Genomic DNA, 23,076 nt, shown 5'->3' with positions numbered 1-23,076 from the left:
CAGTATCATACAGCAACCCCCAAAGTGACCAGGCATATGGTACCCCCATGGTACTCTCCAGATGAGAACAAAACATCATGCCTGTGATGCTGAACTGAACACTGATGGTGTGATCTGGTTCTTCCAGAGTACTATATGGGGTGCCTCTATAAATAAAAATATTATGTACATACTTGTACATTTTCTCTATATTTAAATAATAGTTGTGCACTTAAAGTAAAAGTATATTAACATTTTAATAATATACATTAGAGTCAGAGGACTAGAACTAGCATAACACTGAGCCAACCTGGGTTCCTGGCACTGCATATGATCCACAGAACCTTACCAGAGGTGATCTGTGAGCACAGAGACAGGAGCAACCCTAAGTGCAGCTAGATGTGGCCCAAATACCAATAAATAAATACACTAAACAGGTAAAAACACACAAATAAAACTATGTAGAAGTGAATTATGAATAAGACATTTTAAGAATTTGTGTGATTGGGGCTGGAGCAATAGCACAGCAGGTAGGGCATTTGCCTTGCATGTAGCTGACCCAGGTTCGATGCCCAGCATCCTATATGGTCCCCTGAACACCACCAGGAGTAATTTCTGAGTGCAGAGCCAAGAGGAACCCCTGTGTATCGCCGGGTGTGACCCAAAAAGCAAAAAAAAATTGTGTTTTTTGTGTGTGTATGTGTGTGTGTGTTTGAACACAGGTATGTTTGTATGTTTGTATTTTAGAGTGCTTTGAGTAATTTGGGCACATATAACAAGTAAAAGAAATTCACTGGAGTTGCTATTTCCCCATAAACAGGAATATACCTAAACAATATTTAAAAGGTGCTTAGTTTTTCTTTTTTCTTGGGGGTGAGAGTTGGACCACACATAGCAGTATTGGGACTGGGGCAAGGTGGTATAGTACCAGGGATAAAGCCAAGGTGAAAACAGGGGTCAGCTGCAGGTATGGCAAGCACCTTAACACCAGTACTATTTCTTCAGCCAAGGTGCTGAGTTTTACTAAATCTTATTATATTTCAATCAAACATAAAATAGTAAACATATTTCAAAAGTAAATGTATGAAAGTTTTTAAACAATATTTGCTTCAAAAACGTGAAGTATTGGGGCTGGACCAATAGCACAGTGGGTAGAGCATTTGCCTTGTATGTGACCGATTCAGGTTCGATTCCCAGCATCCCATATGGTACCCCGAGCACCTCCGGGAGTGATTCCTGAGTGCAGAGCCAGGAGTAACTCCTGAGCAATGCCGGTGTGACCAAAAAAGCAAAAGCAAAAAAAAAGTGAAATATTATATTACATATGAGAAAATAGGTTTAATTAATAATACACAATTGTCTTTCAATTCTGAAAAAGCTCACTTCCTAAAAAATAAGAAATAAGAGAAAAATATTCTATTACAACCTTTGACATAAGCAATGAAGATTCACCAGATGATAAATTATATTGTTAAGCCCGTTATGGTTGCCCTATGATATTATCTCATCTGAAAAAATAGAAACATTACCTTATAGGCTTTAATTGTCATATTTATTATTTCCTTGGAGAAATCTTAGATGATATTTAAAATTTTGTTATTTTCTATTACAAAATTATATCAATACGGTACTAAAAATAAAAATACTACTTTGTGTTTGATAGCAGGATGTTTTTCCAAAGCTCTTGCTTGCCCTCTTACCCTTTCATTAAAATAGCCATAATCAAATAAAATGAGTCATTAATATTACAATTAAAAACACATAACAAATAAGTAGAAAATATATTAATACAAAATATATTTAAAAATACACTGAGTATAATACTCAATAACTTTGCGGAACTGTTTTTATTTAGGAAGTAAAAATGTTTCAAATATATAACCTGTAGCAACATTATTTTTCATAGAAAAACAAACAACTACTACAAAAAGCAAGGGGAAGTTGTAAGAAAAGAATAGAAGGATATCAGTTATCAATCATGCTTAATAATTATGTTTAAAAAGATGGAAAAATTAAATACCAGTATGATATTGATTGTAGACACAAGAAAATTAATGACTAAGATTATGCTTGAAGAATTTTAAGTTTCAAGTTATTCAAGTCATCCTTCCAGTCAAAAGGAAAAAAAAGCAAATGAAATGATACAACCCTCTATCATTGAGTGGTATTGTCAAAAAAAGTATAGTCATTAAATGTTATCCAAAAAATCTTGCCAAAGAAAACCTTTAGTTTACTGATCACTTTGAACTTTGCTTTGCTAATTTTCAGATTGAATTTATACAAGTGATTTCCTCCAGAAATGTCCCACACCTAGGGGCGTATAAGCCAAACATGCTCTCAAAACAGTTTTAGTTTTTCTTTTCTTCTAAATGCTGGTATTTAACAATGAACTTCTCAGTAAAGATTTAAGTTCTATTAAATTTTAGTTCAATGTTATATTTTATTAACATTAATGTATCATAAAAATTTAAAAAGAGCCATTCACAGCAAACCCATTTCTGTCTTCTGCCTATTATATCATGAGAGAAAGAGGGTATCCCTATACAATGATGCGTCACAGCCCCTCTCATTAACAGTAGAGTTCTAAATATGTTACTGCAGTAATCCCCATGACTATGTTGGGGATGACTATGTGTAGTCATATTGCAGTCCATTCAACCTCAAATGACAATAAGATAAGCAACCACCATTTGTCAATGACCTCACCTTCAGCAGAAGCATTTGTTATAAATGTTTAAAGCCTTTTGGATTTAAATGTACAACTTTAAAAATAAACATCTACATGAAATTGGTAAACTCCCCAGATAGTAAATAATAGCACCTGCAGTACATGGTTAAATACAAGAATGGAAATTTTGTATGGTGGGTGGAGACAAGTGAAGAGACAGTGACAAGTGACTGGAACTTGAAACCTTAGTCCAATATTGTTTTGGTATTGGTATTGTTGTCTAAGGAAGACGGATCATAATGGCACTGCTCTACATACTGCCTGACATATTTAGACTACTAAGAGGGAGGAAGAGCCTAAAGAAAGAAGGATGGCACTGGAAGAACTAACCAAATAACTACATCAATTACCATGATTAAACTAGATGTCAATAATAAAAGTTGGGCAAAGTGCTTCATTTCTCGCTCAAACTTTTCTAACTACTCCTGCAGCATAAAATCTATAACTCACACCCTACATAGTAAGAGTGTGTATCTAGACTATTGGAATAGAAATAGAATTTAATATGGTCTTCCATATTAGTTCCAAGGAATATATTGCCAGAATAAAAATAATTCATGATGCTTGAACCACAAAAAATGTCAAGAATAAATTAATTTCTAGGAACCTTGTTTAAAGGAAATAAAAAACAAAGCATGCACAAGAAACATGAGTTAATGGGAAAGGTGTGGGTATTCACAGTGAAAGTAACTGGGAGTGTTTCTTGGGAGTGAGATAATAGACTGACTACCAATTGCAGGATGCAAGCCTGACCAACTGGCTCAGGATACATTGAAAACCCTAGGAAGGAGCAGGGACCTGACCGTGGTCCTGAAAGGGAACCACTTGCAGACAGCTCCAAACACTCGAAGCCTCAACCACCCATCCTTCGCTTCTCCTTGGTATTGTTGGGGTATTTTTTTTAAATGGTAGTTTAAACACACTCAACGTCCAGTAATAATCTCCCTCCCGCCTAGCCCCAATTGATAAGGATCAGAGATAGAGTTCCGCTGTACAGCACTCGTGTGAGGCCCTAGGTTCGATTCTGGTGCCCCCGGCCCCCGACCCCCGCCCCCCCGCAAGTCAAAACTTTGTCTTTATATCAGTTCAGCCTTTATAGCGTCCAACGCCTCCTTTCCCAAAGTCTCTTCTCGGGTTTTAGGCTAATGTCAGGACTGGGAGGGATGCGATTCTAGCATTAAAAGGGGGGAATCAAGATTCTGACCAACTCAGCGACACTTAAAAATCGACAGAGAGCTGACCCCTTCGGCAAACCCAGTTCTGGTCTGCATTTCCTAAACTGGAGAGGGAAACCCTGCCCAACTGAAAGACCTCAGGGAAATGAAGCTCCGCGGGAGAAATAGATTCCAAACTCTCTCTGGGGAGCCCTGGCACTCTAGAAGGAGAAGGTGGCAACACAACACCGTGGGCAATTTCCACTTTCACCGCATAAAATTACAACCCATTCCTTAAGTATCCGAGCACGGGTCCCGCTGCAGACGGTGACCAGGCTTGTCGATCTTTCTCCGGGCTGCCCCTACAAACCAAAGAAGTCAAAGGGGGAGCTACACCAATGCAAAAGTGTTAATATACCAAACCGTCCAAAAAAAAAAAAAGACACCTTAGCAAGAACAGAAAGAAATTCACTCGCTGGTGTACAAAGCAAGGCGGGGATGAAAGTAATTTACATGAGACACACGTTCTTGGAAAGGGGGCAAAAAAAAAAAAAATCGTGCAAAGCCATCCGAGTGGAAGACTTACGTGTTCCGTCAAAGCGGGTGGCGATGGTGTCGAGGAAGGTGTTCTGGGGCGCCAGTAATCCTTTCATAACCGGCATTTTTCCAGCGTGGTGTGAAATTCTCCATCAAAGTTTGCCCACCAGGATGGTTCGAGAGGAAAGTGCCAAAAAAAAAAAAAAAGGGAGAGCGGGAGCGTGAAGCTGGCAGGGAGGGGTACCCGGCGTGCAGGGCTGTGGAAGGCAGGTGGGGGGTGAGGGAGGGGGGTGGAGGATGCAAAAGAGAAGGAAGAAGAAGAGTTTCCAGCGACCGAGCAGCCGCAGCCCCGCCGTCGTCGCCCGCACCTCGCGGCTGTGCCTGGCTCGGGCTGCGCCTCCCGCCCGCTCCGCCCCCCGCCCGCGCCCTCCCCAGCCCCGCGGGGCCGCGCCCCCGAGCCCGCGCTGACCCGGAGCGCCGCGCCCCGACCTCGGGCGCAGAGGGTCCGGTGTAGGGGGCGGCGCTGGAGGCCGGGCCGGGAGGCTGGGAGGTCTCCTCGGGGTGCGGGCGAAGGCGATTGAGCCCCACTCCCACCCCCGGAGCTGGTGAACAAAGACCCCTTTGTTCCCCGCCCCGTCCCTCTCCCGGGGAGACCGGAGTCTCGTGGGTGTGGTGTTGGAGAAGGGGAGGAGACGGGTCCAGGCAGGTACCCGGCCTCCGCCTCGAACTTGGGAGGAGGGGAGCGCCCCCGCGCCCCGCGCGCTCCCGGCGCTGTCCTAGAGAGCAGAGGCAGCCGGGAGCCCCGGGCGCAGGTGGACCCGCCCGTTCCCCGCCCCTGGAGCGGGACGGGATCGAGTTAGTTGCCGGGTCCCATCCCCGGCCACTTGGGTCCACGAGCCCGGGATGTGGTCCCAAGCGCCTCGTTTTCCTCCCACTGGCACTCCCGGAGCGGCTGTTCCACGGTCTCTTCTCTCCAAATGGCTATTGGCTTCCCCCCCACACCCCCCCAAGTCTTTCTAAAGTAAGAGTAAATACTAAATAAACCCCGGGGTTAGATTTTTTTTTTAATTTTTCTTTTTCCGCTTTAGACAATAGCTGGCTTTGAACTCTCCGGTTAAAATACCCATCATAAAAGGGAGAGGGGAGGGGAAATCAAACACGTCTAGAAAAGTTTGCTGTGTGTATGGATTTGCAAAAGACGACGCCAGTAAAAACAAGGCAGGTTGCCCGGGGAAATAAGAAGGAAAAAAAATTTAAAGAAAGAAAGAAAAGCTTCCACGCCAGTTTTTCGGTGCTGCCTTTGGTCCCGATCACGCCAGCCCCGGGCAGAGTTGGCACCTGCCAGTGGGGGGAACGACAGGCCGTCTCGCTGCCATGGCAGGAGTCTTGGAAAATGAAAGTGACCTGTCCCTGCCTTTCCCAGCGGGCTGGGACTCTCACTGGACCCACGCTCCGCCAGGGGACGCCTCGCTCAAGTGTGGGGCGCAGAGGTGCTGGGAGCGCACGGCTGGGGCCCCCGGGGAGGGGGGAGGCTGCGTTCAACCCCAGCAGGGAAGGACACTTGGGAGGCGAAGCTGAGAACCCGGAGGGCAGAAAGGCCCAACGCTTGGTCCGGGTGCGGGAGCCGCGGCAGGAAAGGTGGGGGGCGGGGGGGGAAGGCAAGCAAACAGGTGTGCGAGCTCGGGTGAGCGACAGCTCGGGTCCCCGCCACCCGCGGCGCCGCGGGAGTGCGGGCGAGTTAGAGCAGCCCGGGCCCCGGCTGCAGCCGATCCGGGGACTCCGGGTTGGAAGTCTCCCGTCTCCAGGGGCGCGAGGGGGACCCTGCAGGTTTCGTCACTGCTGCCCCGGGTTCCGGGAGGGCGGGCGAGTAGAGCGGGAGGGAAGCATCCCTCTCCCCGCCCCCCGACCCCCCTTCTTGGTGATGCACTTCCTGCGGCCGAGGATTCCCTTTGTGTTGAAATTGAAGAAGATCCGGCGGCTGCGCGTGGCCCGAGGCGGAGGCGCGCCCGGCAGGGGAGGGGATCCCTGAGTGGGCGGCGCCAGGCAGCGTCCGGTAGCCTGACCCTCCAGTGGGGTCTCCAGTCCTTTACACTCAGCCCCTGCCCCCGCCCCGGGACTCCCCTTGTCCACCCCCGCCCCCTCCCCACACCTGAATCCTGCAATCAAGAGTCAGTTGCATTTTACGAAAAACCCGGGACTCCAGGGTGGTGTCTCCCCCCCCCCCACACACACACCAAACATACACACGTGCGCTGCGCCTCCCTGGGCTCCCTCTCCGGCAGCGCGAAAGATAGTCTAAGTTTCAGCGTCTGTCTGGGGCGGTGGATCAATCCTAAAAATCCTACACTGATGCTTGTGGATGTAAGAAACCAGGAGCGGGGAAATGCCTCCCATAGCGTGTCATGGGGCATGGAATTCAGCAAGAAATAAACCATTGTGAAGCATGATGGATTGGGGCTCACAAATTTTGCAGTGTGTGTGTGTGTGTGTGTGTGTGTGTGTGTGTGTGTGTGTGTGTTCTGGTTCTTAAAAATTTGCAGTGTGTGAAAATTATATCCTCTGGGATTTGATGGGTCTTGCCAAGTGCATGAAATCATTTGCAGGAACAAGAGGGGCTTTATAAATGACAAGCCTGCGTTTTATGGCAAAATGAACCCAACATTTTATGCTCTTAGTCTCCTCTCCAGCACCACCTCGATAATAGAGACTGCGCTATTAGAATAAGGCAAGATCCTTATTCTAAATTCATCTTCTGGCTGGAATTGAATGCCACTGGTCTGTAGGAGGTGTGTGGATCAACCTCTTAATATACTTGCCCAAAGAGTCTTATTTAATGAAGACTGTCTTTTCCACTCTGGTCTGGGATCAGATCTTCTCCAAGCGCAGACTTAATCAAAGACCTCAGGCTTCTAAGTGTTTGGGGCATGAGTGAGGCCCAATTGTGACATTAAAACGTGACGCTGGCGAAAGCTTGAGTTTATTAAGTTCCCTTCAGCAGACTGTGGCTCCTTAAAACCAATGGATCAAGGAGAGACACAAAGAGATTTGGTAATTTCTTTGTCATCTATCCCAACTACCTCCTAATTCCTAAGTTACACTCAAAGTTCCCTATGGAAATGTCTCCACTGTCCTTTTGCAGAGGAGTCATTATTTTGACACTGAAATGCGAGATAAGTCACAAAGTCTCTGTACTCAGACCAAGGCACTCTATGTTATGTAGAAGGCTCACTAAGTGAAATTCTCTCAGGCAAATTTCACTGATTTACCACCTAACAAAAACCATAAAACCAGGATGGGATCTGGAAAGGATTTATCCTATTCTAGCCAATGTGCTTAAAATTCAGAAATGGCCCAGCCCTGATTTAAACCCAGCCAGACTCCAGTTTAAGAATGACCCAGCCCAAACTAAAGTCTCGACCCTTGCTACATACTAATTGAATCTCTCTCTCTCTCTCTCTCTCTCTCTCTCTCTCTCTCTCTCTCTCTCTCTCTTCTCTCTCTCTCTCTCTCTCTCTCTCTCTCTCTCTCTCACCTTCTCCCGCTGCCACCCTCTTCTTTTCCCTCTCTCCTTTTCCAAAATATGCTCAAAGTTGAGGGGGATAAGAGATAGGGGGGTAGCAAAACAGGGGGATATTTGAACTGTTCTTATAGCTACATGTAAAGTAAGTGCCTTAGCCTCTGATCTCTCTGGGTCCCTCCAAAAAATACTCTTAATGTACACAGAAACTGGAATAACCTTGAAACATTGCTAAAGCCATGGTCATTGAATAATCTAAAACACACACACACACACACACACACACACATACAAAACCACTTTGTCTCTTGCTTGCCTTTCTTCCATTATCTAGTTTTCTTTTTTCTCTGTATTTTCACCCATGATACACCACTAGCTCAAATGCATATGGAAACCAATCTAGGTTATTTTCTCCTTATAATAAAATTATTTGTCACTAATTACTTTCACCTCTACCTCTTTAAAAATCTATGGACTGTGTCCTTTCTGCATTTTCTGTAGTTACCCTTTACATGGTCTACTCCTAATTTCTCACTATGACAATTTCCCCTAGCTGGTGGTTCTGTCACAAACTATTCTCCTTGGACTAATTCTTTATACAGAAGTCAGAACAACATGTTTTTATTTTTTTGTTTATTTTTGTTGGTGTAAGGGAGGTCATATTCAGTGATGCTTAGGGTTACTCCTGGTTCTGAACTCAGGAATTACTCCTGGTGGTTCTCAGGGAACCAAAATGAGTGCTGGGGATCAAACCTGAGTCAGATGCATGTAAGGCAAATGCCCTACCTACTGTAGTATCACTCCAGCCCCAGACTTCAGTCTCTGTATCACCAAAAAAAAGAGAAGAAAATTCATATTAGTTATACTATCCAGTCTCTCATTTTATACTTTTTGTTTTCAAGTCAGTTCATTTAGGTCATGTTTCTGCTGAAAACTCTACTGAAAACTTAAGTTTCCAAGTATCCATTGAAATTGTATTATTACCATAGGGCAATAGAGGAGTCTCATTTTTTACTGGAAAGAGGGGCATATTCTGAGCAATGCTTAATGACTTCTGGCAATTCTTGGCTCCGCTACCAGTTCAATTCTAGGACCCAAGGACAAGGACAAGGTGTCACTCAGACCCTGCAGTGCCAGGGATAACCCAAGTCGCCCCACTGGTGCTCAGAGGCCTCCAAGGTCACATCTGGTGGTGCTTTAAGGTTCCAGGGGCACTTGCTATAATGTTGTGGGAATCAGATGATGCTGGATATCAAACTGGGGTTGACTGCAGACAAGTCATTTGGCTTAACCTCTGTACTCTCTCCCTGGCCCCTCATTTCTTTCGCTTTTTTTTTTCTTTTTGTCTGGAGCCGCACCCAGTGATGCTTAGAGCTCTGTGCTCAGCGTCTTCAGGCTCTCTAGTCAGGGATTACTCTAGGCATTGCTCATATGGGGGTTCCAGGGTGCCCATGCAAGCAAGCATCCTGTCCTATCACTCCAAAACCTGGCCCCTTCATTTCTATGTACCCAGGCTAATGGACATTGAGCTAGCTTATATCGTAAAACTGAGATCTCCATCAATGCCACTAAACAGAAAAGTTACCTGGAAGTCACATATCTGCTATTCTGCTTCAGCCCTGTCATACTCCTGTATGAATTCCTGGAATTCGTTGACGATATTTATTATTATGACTGTCGTCACCCATAAGGAGGAGCACTATGAAGCTCTTTATCTTCCTTCATCTCTAAAAGAGAAATAATAATAATGCTATCTTGAATGTTCTCTCTCTCAATGCCAGGAATATTGAATGACAGGAATACTTTTCATAACTTTGGCTTTTCAGTAAATTTGAGCTTTTTCCGGAAAATGAGGTTAAAGAGTTGGAAATAACATTGGCTTTATTAATTTACTAAATTTTATCATTTATCTCTCATCTTGAAGTTATTATGACATACGAAACTTAGCACTAATTCACTACATTCTAGCTAATGAGATCATATTAAATGGTAGATATTATCATATAACTACTCATGCTGCCTATGGATAAAGCCAAAGGTTTGCTTATCTCTCATGGCTCATTTATCATCATCATCAAATATTATGCTCAAGGAGAAAAACCTCCTAGGAATCCCCAAAATACCATGGTCTTCTAGAGATGAAGACTTTGACCTCATTATCTCCACTTCCTGGAAAACGATTCTCAAACCTCCTTAGCGTGACTAACACACATACCCAGTTTCCATGCCAGTTCAGTTTAGATGACACTTAAAGGGGAGACAATTTTCCTTTCTAATAGTTGCTGTGTAGTTCATGACATATAATCTGCCTTAGATTTACCTGTGTTGTTTTAGATAAGTCACTAACTTCATCTGAATATTCTTTGAAATAGTGCTTTACAGGGTATCTATGAGGAAAAGTGAGACAAAAAAAAATAAAATGATTAAGCCACTATCCATAATGTTTTCATTATTGTGTTTGGGTGGCTAAGATGGTTGCTGTCATATCGCAGACACAAATATTTGTTGAGAGGCTAGATGTTAATTTTAGTTCTCATAACTATAATCTCATTGCTTTACTGAGAAGTGAAGCTTTATATTGCTTTATGTTTACTAGTTCATTTTATTTTATTCAAACTACCCGTGACATACTTGATATGCCAAAAACAGTAACAATGACGGTCCTCATTCCTCTGATCCTGAAAGAGCCCCCAATATGCCAGTGGGCTACAATAGCATGTGCAGGGACTAATGGAGACGTTATTGGCACCTGCTCAAGCAAATTGATGAACAACAGGATAACAGAAATACAGTGACACAGTGATTTATTTTATTAATTTGTCTCTCTTATACTTTCACCACATCATGCTTTTTTTTCTTTCTTTTTTTTTATTGAGACACCGTGAGAGCAGTTACAAAGTTTTCGATTTAAGTCTTAGTCATACAATGATGAAACACCTGACACTTCACCAGTGCACATTTTCCACCACCCAAAACCCCAGTATCCCCCCACATCCCACACCCTCCCCCAACCTGTGTGGCAGATGATTTCCAAGTTACTCTCTCTCCCTACTTTGATTACACTCAATATTTTGACACCATTTTACCCCAACACTCAGATCTGCTGAAAAGGCAACATTAGACAATTTGTTTTCTATTTCTGGCTACACTACTACACTACAGGGACAAATGGAGACGTTACTGGTGCCCGCTCAAGCAAATCGAAGATCAGTGGGATGACAAGTGACAAGTGATACAAGTGAAGTTTTACTAATTAAATCTGGAGGGATTTTGGCCAAAAGCCACTGTGTTCCAAGCTTTGTTTCTGAGTCTCTGGGGTCATGACTGATAAGCAGCTCGATCAGCAGCTAGAGGGTTCATTTAAGGGCGACAACTCAGGGTCTCATAGGGGGCGGGGGAGGGGAAGGGCCAGCTCTGCCACCATCCCATGAGGCCCCAAGTTCCTCATCACTGCAGGCCCCTCCCTGGCTGTCCTTAGGCCTCTGGAAGATGGCAGTGTTGACCAAGCCACCAGGGGAAACAGGCCAAGGCAGGAAACGCATTCCCATCTGGGGTGGTCTGGTGCTGGAAACCTAATGCATATCCCAGGTGCATTTCTGCCAAAATCCACATGTTTGATATTTAGCAAAACAATGATCAATCACCCATCCCTCCACCAGTGCAAACTTTCCGCCAACAATATCCCCATTATCCCCTCCTTTTCCATTTCAGTCCTTACCCTGCCTCTTCGGCACACAGTTGTTCAGATACTCTCTTTACAGTTTTGGGCATTATATTTTGATTGGATTTTCCCACCACCATTCAATCCTGCCTTCTAAGGGGCAGATGCTAGATCATCTATTTTCCATTGCTCACTTTGTATATCAGGAAAGGTCACGCGGCCACATAGCAGCTGCACGGTTCAGAGAAATAGTCCTGGTCCCCAAATGCCAGAACCATGTTTGTAGAAGCTCATGGTCGCCAGGATTCCATCTGGAAAAGGCGGGGAGACTGCACCTGCTGCATCTGGGGCACCCCAGTGATGTTGGCTGGGTTTGGGGCCCGGAGCATTCTCTGGTGTTGTGGTGCCCACTGGCCAGGATTCTTTACTGCTGAATGTGGCAAGATGGTGCCGGGGACGGGTTGAGGGCATGACTTCCAGGGTCCCAAAGTTGCTTGATTATCTACTTGTAGAGAGCATGAAAGGAATAAATACATAGATATATTTGTCTCTATATATTTCAAACTTCTCTGTTGAAAAGTTCGTTATTAAATTGGTATTTTCTAAAAATATACATTACTTAAATCACAAAAATCTTGGGCTATAGAATTTCTTAAAAGTCTCTTCATTACAAATTCAAGGCAAGCTTATTCATACCCCTACCCTGCACTTGAGCTCTTAAGAGAGATATTTTCAAAGAACTTCATTTTATTCAATGCCTGTTGAATAAGACTAACTAAATAGACTCCATATATTAACAGATGGGTGAATTTTTTTAAATAATGTGATGCAATTTCTGCTTAATCTGATAAGCTAAAGGGATATAAATGATGGGATTCTAATAACCATATTTTTATTCTTTGTAATTTGAAAGATTTTATATAGTTTTTAATATTTTCCATAGTGTATATGTGTTTCTTTAGAATAAAATCCAGGTCCAGGAATGCAATTAAGAAGCTGCTTTGCATATGTAAATCCCAGAAGGGTGGAAAAAAAGAACAAGACTTATAATAAAATTTAAAGTACAATGAGAATCATTGTCACTGTCACTGTCATCTCATTGCTCATCAATTTGCTCAAGTGGGCACCAGTAACGTCTCCATTGTGAGACTTGTTACTGTTTTGGGCATATTGAATATGCCACGGGTAGCTTGCCAGGCTCTGCCATGTAGACAACATACTCTCGGTAGCTTGCTAGGCTCTCTGAGAGGGAAGGAGGAATCAAACCCGGGTCGGCTGCGTGCAAGGCAAATGCCATACCTGCGGTGCTATTGCTCCAGCCCACAATGAGAATAAACCTAGAAAAATAAGAAATTATATAAATAGAGAGCCTTATTATATAAATGAAGTGGTCTATTCATTTAAATATCAAATTAGGCTCTGGTTTAAATGGAGTTCAGAATATGATCAGGGCAACCTAAGCATCTCCACTATCTGGATGAAATGAAAATCTTTCTTGACATTAACTTCCAAGGAGAAACTCTCAGTTGGCAGTATTTAAAAAGCAAATTGTTAGTCATCAAAAACTCAAGTTCTCCTTCAATTTTATTCTTAGCTAGTTTTGAGACTTTTAATGATTTACCAGCTATAATATATACCGAGAGAAAGAAAGGTAGTCAGACCTTGAGTTCCCTTCTGACATTAATATCTTACGATCCTAGAAAAATTTCAGGTAAAATTGGAGTTATTTCTTTATATTTGAAAATTAAACCTCAGCAACAATTCTCCCACTCTTGAGTGCTGAGAGAACAACTGTATCCCATTACTCACATACAAAGACAATTCAGACCTGCCTAGCACATTAAAATAAAAAGAGTGACTCTAACAGCCTCCTTTCCTTCCTTAGAGTCTACCCTCATTTCTGTTTTTAGACTGCCGCACAAGGGAAAAAAAATATATATATATATTATATATAAATCAGTCTTTTTCCCATCTCCTGCTGCTCCTTTGTATGCATTCAAACCCAATGTTTTAACAGAGAAGATGAGAATAGATGCTCAGTGCTGATGTAAATGGCAATGCCGTCATCACTCAGCTAACGGAAAACAGAAATAAAAGGGTAGAGAAGGGTAAGGGAGGGCATTGAGCAGTTCCAAGTGCTAGATGATGTAAATGTTTAAAATGTGTAGATTCCTGGTGGTCAGACACCATGCTGTTAATTCCTTATTGTTTAATGTCATGGTGGCAGCTCTGCAATCTCTATTTTGAGTTGCAGCGACATTGTCTGTATTCTTCATTTGGCAATGTCTTATGCAATATTAAGATGTGCCTTCTTTTGATATCTCGACTTTCTTCTATAAAATGTAATTGCATTACCTTTCAATGATTGCATGACTTAGATTGCCTTCTAGATCAGAGATGAATTAAAGATCAGGACTGTGTTTTAGATGCGAGGTGACTTTAATGGTGTTGTTTGAATCTGTGTATACCATAGGTTTTCAGTATAGAGTTACGTCCTCTTCACATGGTTATTGTACTTAGTTACTATGAATATGATTTATTTATGTAGTGTGATGACAGTGACAGTGTGGATTATTTATTTAATTATGGTTTCCATATTATCGATTTCTTTATCCTATTTCATTCAATATCCTTGGTTTGCATTTGTTTGTACATCTCCAACTCAATTCCTCCTTTCCCACCCTTCTTTCTATTCTATAGTAGTTCTCATCTTCTCCAAGATTCTGGTCAGAGTTCATCTTCTCTAAATGCCCTCGATATTAATTCTTTCCTGCTTTGTCTATCACTTCCAACTTCCAAGATTACTTTTTTTCTCTGCTGCTATTCTGTTTTGAGGTGTTTCTTATGTATTTCATTCTATAAACTTTGTTCCTAAATACCTTGCAAGGAGGAATCTTACATCTTATTATAGAATGCACAATAGTTGGCCCATGGTAGTATCTCAATGAATGCTAATTTTTTCCTTTTGTGGCATTCTCAAAATTACCAGAAGTTACATTACTGTAGCAGTTTCTGGTAGTGAGTGTGACACTTGGGGAACACTGCCACTCACCTTTGTTCAATTACTTAAGGTGAAGTGCAGTCAAGTGACAAGAAATTTAGAATATGATTGAACTATAGGATGGCAAAAATAGAGGAGAACATTGAGACAATGAATTCACTTTAACAGAGGGAGATTGGTGCATTATGACTTTTCCAAGGTCAAATAGTCAATTCAGGAGAAGACATTTAAATTTAAATAGTCTCAGCAGAGTAACCTGGTGACATTTTGAACCTCTGCTCTTTCCTGGATCAATATTTTTCAAACTACTAAGGCGATGCACTTTTTGGTGCTCAATCTCTAGTGTGGCCATGGAAAATTAATTTCCTTTTATTCTTTAGAGTTGTAACTCTTCTGATAAAATATTCATGGTAGTTCATCTTCTGTAGATCACCTTTAAAGCATCTCAAACTGAAGTATAAATGTCTCTGACAATTCATGGTATGTGGTAAAGTTATTTCTAAAGCCACAGAATAAATAAAGCACAAATTCCAGAAACTTTATTTTCATATTAAAGAATAGCTTCTATTTCCTTTCCTGTAAAGAGAGTTTTTATAAAAAATGTCAAAGTTATAGTTGCTACTTCAGGCTATTCTCCCTGGAATATGCATTCAGACTGCCTGGAGAGTAGCAGAACTCAAGTTGAGAATTGAAGTAGAGAACAGAATAATATCTAGTGAGCTGCAAACACCTATAGTGTCAGATTCTGAAACCATCCGCAATTATTATATGACTTGCAGTTTAGCCAGTCTTACCCTGCCAGTTTCCCACCATTTAGAAAGTACTGAGTACAACACAAATTTGTTCCCTAATTAAATATAGACTATAATAGGCGTGGTGACTAGTTCTTGAGATTATACAGGTAGATGACAAGGCTGACTGCCTCAGGAAATATGAAGACCTAGATATGCCATCGTGAGTATCACAAGTTGAGAAGGTGTAGCACTTCGAGAATATTTCAAGTTATGAGAAAATATTAGAATAAAACAATTCCAGGTTGCTCTAAAATTGTTAAATTGCTGATATATGGAAAAATAGGTAGAAAGTTTAATAAATTTTAGTGCACATATGGACTATAATAAGAATTTTTGGGGCTGGAGCAATAGCACAGCGGGTAGGGCGTTTGCCTTGCACGCGGCCGACCCGGGTTCGATTCCCAGCATCCCATATGGTCCCCTGAGCACCGCCAGGGGTAATTCCTGAGTGCAGAGCCAGAGGCAACCCCTGTGCATCGCCGGGTGTGACCCAAAAAGCAAAAAAAAAAAAAAGAATTTTTAAAGCTCAGGGGTCCAGAGCAATAGTACAGCGGGTAGAAGAGTTGCCTTATATGTGTCTGACCTGGGTTTGATCTACGGCATTCTATATGGTCCCCCACGCACCACAAGGAGTGATTCCTGAGTGAAGAGCCAGGAGTAACCCCTGAGCGTTACCAGGTGTGATCCAAAAGGCCAAAATAAAAAAAAAAAGAATTTTTAAAGCTGAGTAACTTTTGCATATGCATCTATTAATGCTTTAGTTTAACTCCTCTATCTTCATTTTGTCTTAATAGACACATACAACTTTAAACTATTTTTAAATTATTAAAAGACAAATTTCAGTTACAATTATTAGAATAAGTGAAATTCAAATATCACTTCTCAAATAATAAAGTTAATATAATTTTACATGCTTATGCCTATATGTTTAATTTATCTTTACATTTTTGGAGAGCTTTGGGTGACCCTCAGCTGTGCTCCAGACTAACTCCTGGATCTGTGCTCAGGGATCATACCTGGCAGTGCTTGGGGGACTATATGCAATATTGGGTATTGAATTGGGATCAGGCATGAGCAAAGTAAAGGCTCAGTCAGGCAAATATCTTACCCACCATACTATCTTTCCAGACCTTTACATTTATTTTTATTTACCAAAAAATGAACAACTGCACATTGGCACTCAAAGATTATAAAGAGTGTGTTAGCCAAGAATAAAAATTATCAATACTCTAGAGAATATATCTTGAAACCAATTTTTCATTTTTATTCATTTTTACTGTTTATTTCATATATATTCACAACATTTTCTGGGAGATAGAAGTTAGATCTGGGGAAGTAAAATATAAAAATCACTGACAGCTAAGACACCATAGAATCTAGTGAAACTTCCATACCAGGTTTTTCTTTTAAATAGACATAAGAATTCATATCACAGCTGTATATGAATAATAAATAAAATGGTTGAAAATAAAAATTATTCACAAAGTGATTCAAGCACCATAGAGATCACGATTACATTAAAGAAGGAGTGAGGAGTGTGGGAATGAATGAATGAAAGAATGGAGTGAAAACAAGGGAGATAGTATAGGAGTCAACACGTAGGTGACAGCACTGCAAAGCCACATTGAAAGTGTCAATTTTACCCAACCCAGTTCAATCCCCAGTAGCACATGGTCCCCTTGCAATGCCAGGTATGGTCTTAGTAGTGGCCATAGCAGTAGTCAGCACTGAAGCACCAGAGAATTCTCAGGGCCTAACATAGAACTCTCTGCCCAGTTAACACAGAACTAGCAGGAGTGGATTCTTGAGTATTTCTTGGGGATCCCTCCATAAAAAATGAATGGAGTCAAGTACTTCATGACTAAGTGGCAAGTGCCTTAATTCAATGTGCAATTTCTATACAACACGAAGAAGTTCAGACTTACTTGAATTTTTGAAATGAATATTATTTTTGTTTATCAACAAGCTCACACTGCAGCTCCATTTGCTAAGTTCAAATTTCAACAGTTAAACACATCCCTAGATAGTATTTTGTAAGCTTACTCATTATTTTCTGCCAAAGGCAACAAAACAGGAACAGCTAACAATTTTAATTGCCTCTAAATGCTTATTTAAGTACATGTGGAAGAATTTTGGAGACAGTAGCTAAAATCACCCCTATTCTTCATCTTTTTTTAAAGAACTAGATCCCTTGAAAGGTTTGCTTTGCTTTTAGAATTGATGTGTTTTATTTTATTATATTCAGAGTATGAGTACTACTTAATCATATTAATTTTATTTAGAGAAAATTATATATTCTATTAAACATTTAGAGTTAAATAAAAACTGAGTTTTCCCATTTATAAAATTTTAAGTTTCATTTTCCCTTAGACATAAACAGACCAAACAGTTCCTGTGGAAATCTTGACCTCCAAAATTCCAATATTTATTGTCTATGAAGCATCTATCTTTGGAAATTCAAAGATATCAGAAGACCTTTTCTATATTTGTACATATTGTGTTCTGTACCACACCATATCAGGAGTGATCCCTGACCACAGATATGAAGGAAGCCCCAATACAACTGGCTGTGATCCCCAAGCTAAATAAAATGATAAGTCCAGTTGTTGAAGTGCAAAAAAAGAATCATTTCCTATCATTTATAATTTTGGAAATTGGAAGAAACCTGAACATCCAACAAACAGAATATAATTATATAAATAGTGGAACATCCATGAAGTTGATTGAAGAGCTATTAAAAATGATTACACCTGACATATAACAACATGGGAAATATTATATTAAATATTTATCAAAAACAAGAGACAAATGATATTAAATTATTATTTTTATAATATTAACTGTGAATGTCAAAACTATAAGAAATAAATGTAACCCTGATAGTTGCTGTTATTAAGAAGCAAAATTGCACCCGAGTGCCCTAAAACAGATGTCTGGTTAAAGAAACTTTGATACATATACACAATGTAATACTATGCAGCTATTAGGAGAGATGAAGTCAGGATTTGCTTATAAATGAATAAACATGGAGAGTATCATGCTAAGTGAAATGAGTCAGGAAGAGAGGGAGTGACATAGAGGTACAGCACTCATCTGTGGAGTATAAAATAACATCACATAAGGCTAACACCCAGGACAGTAAATACAAGGGCCAGGGGGATTTCCCCATAGCTGGAAGACTGCTTGATAAGTGGAGGGGTGAAGGCAGATGGAATAGAGAAGGGATCACTAAGAAAATGATGGCTGGAGGAACCAGTTGGGATGGGAGATGCATGCCGAAAGTAGATAATGGACCAAACATGATGACCTCTCACTGTCTGTGTTGCAAGCTATAATGCCCAAAAGTAGAGAGAGAGTCTGGGGAATATTGTCTGCTATAGAGGAAGGGGGATTGTGGGAAAGGGGGGGTATACCAGGGATCTTGGTGGTGGGGAATGTGCACTGGTGGAGGGATGGGTGTTTGATCATTGTGAGATTGTAACCCAAACATGAAAGCTTGTAACTATCTCACCGTGATTCGATAAAATTTTAAAAATTAAAAAAGAAAATTAAAGAAGTTAGATTGTGATTGTTACCTTATTTTCTTCACTTTTATTACTTTTATAATTTCTAAGTATTTTTGAGGAAAATGAGGATTAGAATTGTTATCATTTAAAATATAATTTTTAATATATACAAATATAAATGTTCATAGTATCAACAATATTACAATTTCTTAAGGTAAAGATGTTTAATTGTTAGCACAGTTATAGAAAGTTAAAATTTGTGCTTACTGTTTTTAACATGCAAATAAAAAGTGATTAAATTTCTCTAAGTTTAAGGCAACCTATTATTTTTTTAGAAATTTAGAATTCCTTTTTATATTTTCTCCTTCCTATAATTTCTGAAAAAGAGCTACCTGTTAAAATTTATTGGTAAGGCAGTAGCATTTTAAAATATTATTTCAAATACTTATATTTTAAAATATCATGAGTACTTACATTTTAAAATGTTATGAGTACTCTATACTCAATAAATTTTTATCATACATAGTGACAGAGAAATTCCCAGATACCTTTAGGCTAGCAAGACCATGTGTTGAATTTTAGCTGGAGATACTTATTTTCTTACATTAAGAATACCTTATGTGGGGCTGGAGAGATAGCACAGCGGGTAGGGCGTTTGCCTTGCACGCGGCCAACCCGGGTTCAAATCCCAGCATCCCATATGGTCCCCTGAGCATGGCCAGGGGTAATTCCTGAGTGCAGAGCCAGGAGTAACCCCTGAGCATCGCCAGGTGTGACCCAAAAAGCAAAAAAAAAAAAAAAAAGAATACCTTATGATAAGATATAAACTAAGATGTGTTATGCCTGATACTAACTGATAATTAATGAATCACCAACCAACAACAGAATGAACACTTGTTAAAGATTCATCTTTGTTTTGTTAACCACTAAGTTTTCAGGACTTGCTTGCTACTTCAGTTCCAGTTATAATTATTCTTGCCAATATTGGCAAGTGGGGATGTGATTCTACGTTATGTAGAATAATGTAGAATGTAGAATCTAATGTAGAATCTACATAATGTTGAATCACAATGTGACTCTGCCTATCTTCTATTTTAAGATGCAAATCTACTTTTAAGTTTATTTTTGGTACTTAGAGAACCATAAAGTACCTGCAGCATACAATACATGCAGAGTAGCCTCTGATCAATGTCCATATCCCTTGCTTAAGAACTTGATTTATAATAGTGTTAACATTAATGTTTCAAGAATACAATGTCTTAGTTTCCCTTTACGTATATTTTCTGTTTGATAGCAGAGTGGAAAAGAGTAGGAAGCATTGAAATGTTTCTTCCCCAGTGACGGCTATTTTCCCACCCAATAGCATGGAAATGACCCCATATATGCGCCTGGCTGGCCCTGAAGATGATACTTAATGCTGATGTGGAATTGATTCGGTTAGGATGAATTTTTTGGTCGCAGGCAACAGCATTCAGTGGCTCCAGCAACAAAGGTACCTAGTTTCTTGTTGCCAGGCAGTCTGGGCTTGAAACAGTGGTGACCTATGGAGTCCTTATCAGTTATTTCTCATTTTCTCTTCTGTCAACTCTACAAACGAACCTTTTGAGCTCATGCTTCTTGCCTCATGGCTACCATGGGGCTTCTGTAGCCTCTGGGGAACAAAGAAGGGGTTCAGTGATCAAAAGAATCTTCCCTTTGCTGGAGAAAGAAAATATTTCCCAGACGTCCACTGTTGTCTGTCTTTCCCGTCCTGATGCTTAGTGCCAGATCATCAGGCAGTGCGGGGTAGCAGAAGGGCCTGCAAAATGGGTGTAGAAGATGAGGAACGAAAAATAAAAAGGCCAGGACATCCCCCCAAACAAAGTAAAGAGCATATTTTCTTAGCCACAGAGGTAATACAGGAGTTTAAGTACTTATTTTGCAAATAGCTGACCTTGATTCAATTGTGGCACTTCATCTGATCCCTGAGCATCACCAAAAGTGATCCTTGAGTATAGACCCAGGAATAAGCCCTGAACACCAATGGGCATGATCCAAAACTAAAAGAAAAAATAAAATATATTTTCAGAAGAAAACAGTCAGATGTTCCTTAACTTCACATATTACTTCAGTTTATACATATTCCCAAGAATTCAGATTCTTTTGTTTTCTTGAATCAGAATTGCATTATGCCATAACATTAAACAATTATGTCTGGACATTTTGAGTATGAGTTCATAATTCCTTAATAGGAATCATGAAGTTTAAGAAATTATTCTTGTAAAGCAGAGCCTTTATTTCTATTTTTTTGTTTTTTAGAGGTTTGTTTTGTTTTGTCTTTTAGTAGTTTACTGCACAAATGGGAGAGACTCGCAAACTCCCCATGGTGTATTCATATGCCAAAACCAGTAACAATGCTGAGTCTCATTCCCCTGACCCTGAAAGAGCCTCCAGTGCAGCATTGTTGGGAAGGGCGAGTAAAGAGAGGCTTCTACAAATGGTGCTGGCATAACTGGACAACCACATGCAAAAGAATGGACTTAGACCTGGACCTGACACCATGCACAAAAATCAGATCAAAATGGAATAAAGACCTCAACATCAGACCACAGTCCATAAGGTACATCAAAGACAAGGTCGGCAAAACCCTTCATGATATTGAAGCTAAAGATATCTTCGAAGATGACATGGAACTAAGCAATCAAGTAGAAACAGAGATAAACAAATGGGACTATATTAAACTAAGAAGCTTCTGCACCACAAAAGACACAGTGACCAGAATACAAAAGCAATCTACAGAATGGGAAAGGATATTCACCCATTACCCACCTGATAAAGGGTTGATATCAAGGGTATATAAAGCACTGGTTGAACTCTACAAGAAGAAAACATCCAACCCCATCAGAATATGGGCCGAATAAATGAACAGAAATTTTTCCAAGGAAGAGATACGAATGGCTAAAAGGCACATGAAAAAATGCTCTGCATCACTAATCATCAGTGAGATGCAGATCAAAACAACGATGAGATCCCACCTCACACAGAGAATGGCACACATCCAAAAGAACAAAAGCAACTGCTGTTGGAGAGGATGTGGGGAGAAAAGGACCCTTCTACACTGCTGTGGGAATGCTGACTGGTCTAGCCCTTTTGAAAAACAATATAGACGCTTCTCAAAAAATTAGAAATTGAGCTTCCATTTGATCCAGCAATACCACTTCCAGGAATATATTTTGGAGAAACAAAAAAGTATAGTTGAAATGACATCTGCACTTATATGTTCATCGCAGCACTGTTTACAATTGCCAGAGAACCTGGAAAAAAGCCCAAGAACAGATGACTGGTAAAAGAAACTTTGGTACATCTATACAATGGAATACTATGCAGCTGTTAGAAAAGATGAAGTCATGAACTTTGCATATAAGTGGATCAACATGGAAAGTATTATGCTAAGTGAAATGAGCCAGAAAGAGAGGGATGGACATAGAAAGATTGTACTCATCTGTAGAATATAAAATAACAAAGTAGGAGTCTAATACCCAAGAATAGTAGTATATAATACCAGGAGGTTGACTCCATAGCTTGGAAGCTGGCCTCACACACTGAGGGAAAATCATACCAAATGGAAAAGTGAACACCAAGTAAAATGTGATTGGAGATTCTGCACGGGAAGGAAGATGCGTGCTGAAAGTGGACTAGTGACCAAACATGATGGCCATTCAATACCCCTATTGCAGACCACAACACCCAAAAGGAGAGAGAGAGAACAAATTGGAATGCCCTGCCACCGAGGCAGGGTGGGGTGGGGGGATGGGATTGGGGGTGGGAGGGATACTGGGTTCATTGGTGGTGGAGAATGGACACTGGTGGAGGGATGGGCTCCGGAACACTGCATGAGGGAAAAACAAGCATGAAAAGGTGTGAATCTGTAACTGTACCCTCTCTGTGACTCACTAATTAAAAAATAAAAATTTTTTTAAAAAAATAAATAAAATCTCAGGGCTAGGACCAATGGAGATGTTACTGAGACCGCTCAAGAAATCCGACGATCAATGTGATGATGATGATAATGATGATGATGTCTTTTAGGCATTAGAGTATAAAATCAGGAACCCAATGTCTCTGTGCCACATTCATTACCAAAGTACATCCCTCCACCTTATCTTCTTTCATTCCCCTTTAACTCTGCTTAGCAAACTAATTTCTATAGGCAGGCTTTC

The 23,076-nt window shown here is 40.7% G+C and overlaps 1 protein-coding gene across 1 annotated transcript in view; it reads right to left on the bottom strand.

Moving 5' to 3' along the window:
* Positions 1-4,768, bottom strand: part of KCNH8 (potassium voltage-gated channel subfamily H member 8) — a 384,704-nt gene extending 379,936 nt beyond the window's left edge. Inside the window, exon 1 of the mRNA XM_004603820.2 lies at positions 4,448-4,768. Coding sequence (XP_004603877.2) covers positions 4,448-4,523 — 76 coding nt within the window. The 5' untranslated portion in view covers positions 4,524-4,768. The remainder of the gene's footprint in view (positions 1-4,447) is intronic.
* Positions 4,769-23,076: the final 18,308 nt, after the last annotated feature.

Source organism: Sorex araneus, chromosome 4 (assembly GCF_027595985.1).
Source record: "Sorex araneus isolate mSorAra2 chromosome 4, mSorAra2.pri, whole genome shotgun sequence".
Lineage (NCBI taxonomy): Eukaryota > Metazoa > Chordata > Mammalia > Eulipotyphla > Soricidae > Sorex > Sorex araneus.
Note: the sequence above shows the minus strand (reverse complement) of the source record. Positions and strands in the feature narration are given on the sequence as shown.